The following is a 5,411-nucleotide window of genomic DNA, read 5'->3' on the forward strand; positions in this document are numbered from 1 at the left end:
CCACGAAGGCGTCGTGGCTCTGACAAAGTGGTGATCGATTGTCCCAGAGCGCGGTAGCCCAGGCGGCTGCTCGCCCCGACATATGGAAAATCATATATGCCACCCGGGAGGCTTCGGTCGGAAAAGATGACGGCTGTAGCTGAAACAGCAGGGAACACTGTGACAAAAACGGTCGACAGGTGCTGGCGTCTCCGGAAAAACGCTCCGGGGGAGCTAGGTGGGGCTCCCGGGTCGGCGTGCTGGACGAAGGAAGAGGCGCTGGAACCGGGGCGTCGGTGTTGGGGCTGGCTGGCCCTGCCGCCGCACAGAGGTGCCGTAATTTCCCCAGTTCCTCCATGATTGTTTGAAACGCCTGCTCGTGGTGGGCGAATCGAGCGTGGCTGCGGGAGATGGCGTCCCGCCAGTCCTCGGCGTCCGCTGGGTCGGACATGGCCAGATCGTACTGTCAGGACAATGACAGAGGGCGACCCAATAGCAGACGCAGACACAGGTAAGCAGGATACAACGCTTTTATTTGTGAGTAGCGTGGCCTGTGCGGGGCACGATGCGGGACGGTCGGGCAGGCGGGGTTCGAGCAGGGGACAGACGTAGTCAGCCGGGCGAGGGTCAAGCAGGGGACGGACGTAGTCAGCCAGGCGGGGGTCGAGCAGGGGACAGACGTAGTCAGCCGGGCGAGGGTCAAGCAGGGGGCGGACGTAGTCAGCCAGGCGGGGGTCGAGCAGGGGACAGACGTACTCAGCCGGGCGAGGGTCAGGCGGGAGGCAATCAGGCAGGCGGGGGGTCAGGCTGGAGACAGAGGTGGTCGGACAGGCGGGGGTCAGGTACGAAGGGCAGGCCGGGAGAAGACAGAGAGACGGGAACGCTGGAAAGCTTGGAGACATCACAAGACGATCTGGCAGGGGGCTGACAAACGAACAGAGGTTAAATACACCGGGGAGGCAATCAGGGGACGAGAAACACCTGGGAGGGGTAGAGACAAACACTTAACGAGACACCGGCTGTGACACAAACCTGCGTTAAGATTAGAGAGGAAGCCAACTGCCTCCACGCGCTCACTTTAAAGGGTTCCATCACGTTACCTGGATGTAATATCTGCTGTACAGCACCGTCTCATAGAAGGTGTCAACGCCTCTTCATTCTGTTCCTTGATCCAAAGCAGTGTGGTGCAGCGGGTTGCTCCTTTTTAGGGTTTTCACAACACCCAATAATGTCAATACTTGGATGGCAGTGAGATTCCACAGGTGTGGATACCCAATTAGATGCCTCGGTATAAAAAAACCTAAATATGTTGTAAATATGTCACGCAAACTTGACCTTAAACCCCACCTTGAATTGTAAGAACAGACCAGGATGCTTGTCTTTGCCACACTGGGAGCGTGTGTGCATTTTGTCTGGGAGGTTTGGAGGTTTGTTCATTTGATCGTTGTGTAGTTGATGTCTTAGCATCATCCCCGTGGTGCTGTGGGACTGACGTGAGTCAGGGAGGCTGCCAGACATCCAGTCTGAGCATGCACACAGTTGGATTCCACTTCCCTCCCGACACTAATCTGTTAAGACGCCTGCACTGGCTTTTGGTGCCGTGTGTTTGCTGCCACATGCTCCACATGGTGCTCATGCCTCCAACACGCTCCTCTGACCCGTGGGAATCAGGACCAGCATTGTTCACTCGGGTCGCCCTTCCATCAGAAGATTATCAATGGCTCTCATTGGGTGAATGAAAGTTTGTGTTAGAAATATCTTCTAACACAAACTTGCCCTTTACTTCGTACGCTGTCTGTGTCATGTTTAAAATATGCAAATTAGGCACGATTTAACAGTAACTTCTGGTGAATTCAGGAGAGATCTGCATTCACATACGTTCCACTAGTCTGAAAGAAGACTTTGGAAGCAAAACAGCCCGAAATCTCTCAAAGCTGCTCTGTAAACTGATGATTTTTGCTGCGTGAGAACTGAATGCAGATCAGGATCTGAAGCAGCCTCGTCCACTAGTTGAGACAAACCACCCAACCCTCTTCTGTAATTAGGCCCCTCTCTATTTTTACACCATCTTCCCTTTCAACTTTCCATCTGTAGAGATGTATTTTTCTCTGCTGCAGCTGCATGTACAGGGCGTTTCTTTATTCTTTATTCTTTCCTCATTTTGAGAATGGGCTTCAGCTACCGGGACAGAAAACACAGAGGATTCTTCTTCCTGCTGTTTGTTTGCAGCGCGGCTCATCGTCATCACTCTTTTCTTTCTCTTTGGCATGAAGCAGGGGAGGGAGAGAGGCCTGCTGCTGGGAAAGGAGGTGAGCAGCACGGCTCGGGGCAAAGGTCATGTGAACAATGACTTCTGCTTGGCGAGATGGCACGAGCGGAACCATGGCGAGAGGAGTCCTCCCTCGCTGAGTCCTCACAGAGACACTTGGGTGAAGGCCTTTTCATTGTTGCTCGGTCAGAGGAGCTGCAGCTCTTTATTCTTTATTCCTCGTTGCGTATGTAGGTCAGTAAATGTGAAAGTATCCAGCCGTCCTCGGGCCACAGGGGATGTACAGGGGACTTAGTGCAGCTGTGTGCTGGCTGTCAGCCCTTCCTGCTGGGGGGGGGGTCGCTGTGTGGATTGAGCCTTTCAGAGTGAGAGAATCCACGTCAAACATGGCCATTGCTACCAGTTCATCCGGGTGCACGATGCATGACGGTCCTGATGGCGCATCAGCAAACCTGTAACATCAACCTTTCGAACCCCGTTACAGCTGGGACAGGCGATCATCTCATCTGTGCATTACATCACTAGATCGCCCCCCCATCCCCACACCCCACTGCCCTAGGAGCTTCTGGTACAGACTTGAAACAAAGCTATGCAGCTTGTTTGGTTCTGTTTGTGATGAGGATGTTTTTCAGAAGGAAACAGCCACTGAGCCGTTAGCAGGGATCAGGGGGGTGGGCCATGAACCAGGAAGGAGCTGTTACATACATATATATGTGTATGTATGTACATATATATGTATACGAAGGTCATATGTGCACTTAATGTGGATTTTGAAAACTTTGGTAAGATCACTGGGAGGCTACAGAACTAATGGACTTACTTTAACGTTTTTTCTTCTTTCTTTTTTTTTAAACCTTTTTCTGATGAATGCTGTCAAAATCATTCATCAAATCAGTTTGAGACGGTATTAACCAACTTTCCTTTGGAAAGTTTTTCCGGCTTTCCTTTGGCTGGAGTGCACTAATCCACACGCTGAGCAGGAACTCATCGGGAAAAGCCCGACAGGAAGAATCCAGTTGTGACCTTTTGCCCTCTGATCAGTTGATAACTGTGTTTCTCTGTCTATTGATAACGGGGAGGAGAAATCATATCCAGCTAAAGCAGAGAAACACGTCAGGACGCACTTGCTGTGCCATTAAATGATGTCTTTAGTTAACGGGGTGATTGTCTCCATAGCAACGCACGCTTTTTTCAAGGGCGATGACCATTTTGATCCATTGCTTTGTTACAGACTTAACACACAAACCCACACACAGACACACGCCGGTCACTTAGTGTCCGTCTGCAAGTGTGTCATCAACCCCTAGGGTGCACACAGACAGCTGATCAATACCTCAAGTTATCAACCCACACAGGGCTGGGACGGGGGGGGGGGGGCAGGACACATCTGGCACTTAGCCAAGTGCCAATACTGTTGAAAGCTTTCTGGTATTTTTGCATGAGGTGTAAAGTATAAGACTCACCCGATGGAAGCTTCTACATCTTGATCAACACTCAACAATGAACACTGTGATTTCACTCCCTGGGTCAGATGTGAGAAGATGTGAGAAGACTACAAGAGTCAAAGGGATGGATTCATTGTCTCACACACAGCTGAAAGTGATTACACGCAGACAAAAGGATTTTGGGTCTGATAGCGACGATGAGCATTCAGGTTTTCTTTTCATATTTTACAAAATAATTCCTCATTTGCATTAATTAAACACAGTTCAGAAAACTTGTCGTACAAATAAATTGCCCCAGAGTGAGTCCTCAGCTATTGACATGTCATGGTGGTACTTAGTCAAATAGAAGATGTTAGCATTATCCGTTTGTATTGAATTGTCTCTATTGCTTCTCTTTTGCACAGTATTTACATTCTGAATTCTCAATGTTCAGTGTATTTCCCTTTTTGCGTTCACTATTGAGTCGTGTTAATAATGATGGACTCATTTTTAAACGCTACACCTGCGATTAGCCTGCTAGCTAATGAGACAAAGTTTGTCACCCTGTCGATGCTGGTCATCATCGGTTGAACCAGGCAGTGGAGGATGATGGTGGGATCCTAGTGGTGACAGCTACTTGTGTTGTGTGTGTTGTGTTGGTCTTCCAGGCTGGCTGGTTGACTCTGCACTGGAACCACTAAACACACAGTCTAAACAGGCACACAATAGGGCAACCCGGTTCCCACGGCAACTGTGTCAGCCCCCCTTGCTGTGCTTGTACTGGCCATGAGACAACCTTCAGTCTGCTCATTTAGGCGTGACTCTTTGTATTGTCCATGTAAAGTCTGATGAGGGACGCTTGCGTGTACGTTTTGACCTTTTTAGTCACAAAGGGGAGTTTGATCTTCGTTTGCTTTGATGTTTTCCTGCCAATGGATTGATTTGTCAATATGAATTTCAAATAGCTAGTTGTTGTTGTTGTTGACACTCACCTGCCTCTCCATGTCCAGGTGGTGGTCCCGACTCGAGTCGGACAGGTATACGTGTACGACACAGTCAAACCGGACCAGGACGAGTACGACGTGCTGCCCAGACACCAGCCTCCGACCCAGCACGACATCTACGACGTGCCGCCCGCCCGCCAGCAGTACAACACACAGGTGGGCCCGCTGTGTGTGTGTGTGTGTGTGTGTGTGTGGCTCAGAGGGCCTTGGTGTGTGTTTTAGTGCATGATTTAATATCTATTGTGTCATCTATCAGTACCATATGAAGACCTCCCACCATATTAACGAGAGAGTTCGATTGGCATCGAAATCTCTCATTAAACCTTCAGGTATGACAAATGAAGGCAGGGCATTAAAGGGCATTCACCCTTTCAACAAGCAGGGGGCGACTAATCCGGTCCTTCTTCTCTTCATTTCTTCACTCACACTGTAAACATGAGTTTATGTCCTCTTCAAAACGGCATTACATTTAGAACCAAATCGACCTTAAAGCAGAGCAGGAGTTTGTGTATTTTCACTTGTGGGTTGTTACCTTTGGGCAACCTCGTCTTTCAGCGACTGTGAGAAACCAAGAGAGTCAAATTTCCTGAACGGAAGCCTCAAAACAGTCTGAGTTGGACGACGCTACGCTGTGATTGGCCAGTCTACATTTGAGGCGGGAAACGAGTCAATTAGAGGCTTACAGTCAATAGAGTACTTTGTGGGTGTTGAATCATAAAACCATGAATAGAATTC

General features: G+C 49.4%; 1 protein-coding gene across 1 annotated transcript in view; it reads left to right on the forward strand.

Moving 5' to 3' along the window:
• Positions 1-453: 453 nt before the first annotated feature.
• bcar1 (BCAR1 scaffold protein, Cas family member) overlaps positions 454-5,411 on the forward strand; it is a 7,917-nt gene continuing 2,959 nt past the window's right edge. The window contains exons 1-3 of the mRNA XM_062562983.1: positions 454-490; positions 2,209-2,408; positions 4,683-4,832. Coding sequence (XP_062418967.1) covers positions 454-490; positions 2,209-2,408; positions 4,683-4,832 — 387 coding nt within the window. The remainder of the gene's footprint in view (positions 491-2,208; positions 2,409-4,682; positions 4,833-5,411) is intronic.

This window comes from Pungitius pungitius, chromosome 6 (genome assembly GCF_949316345.1).
Source record: "Pungitius pungitius chromosome 6, fPunPun2.1, whole genome shotgun sequence".
Classification (NCBI taxonomy): domain Eukaryota; kingdom Metazoa; phylum Chordata; class Actinopteri; order Perciformes; family Gasterosteidae; genus Pungitius; species Pungitius pungitius.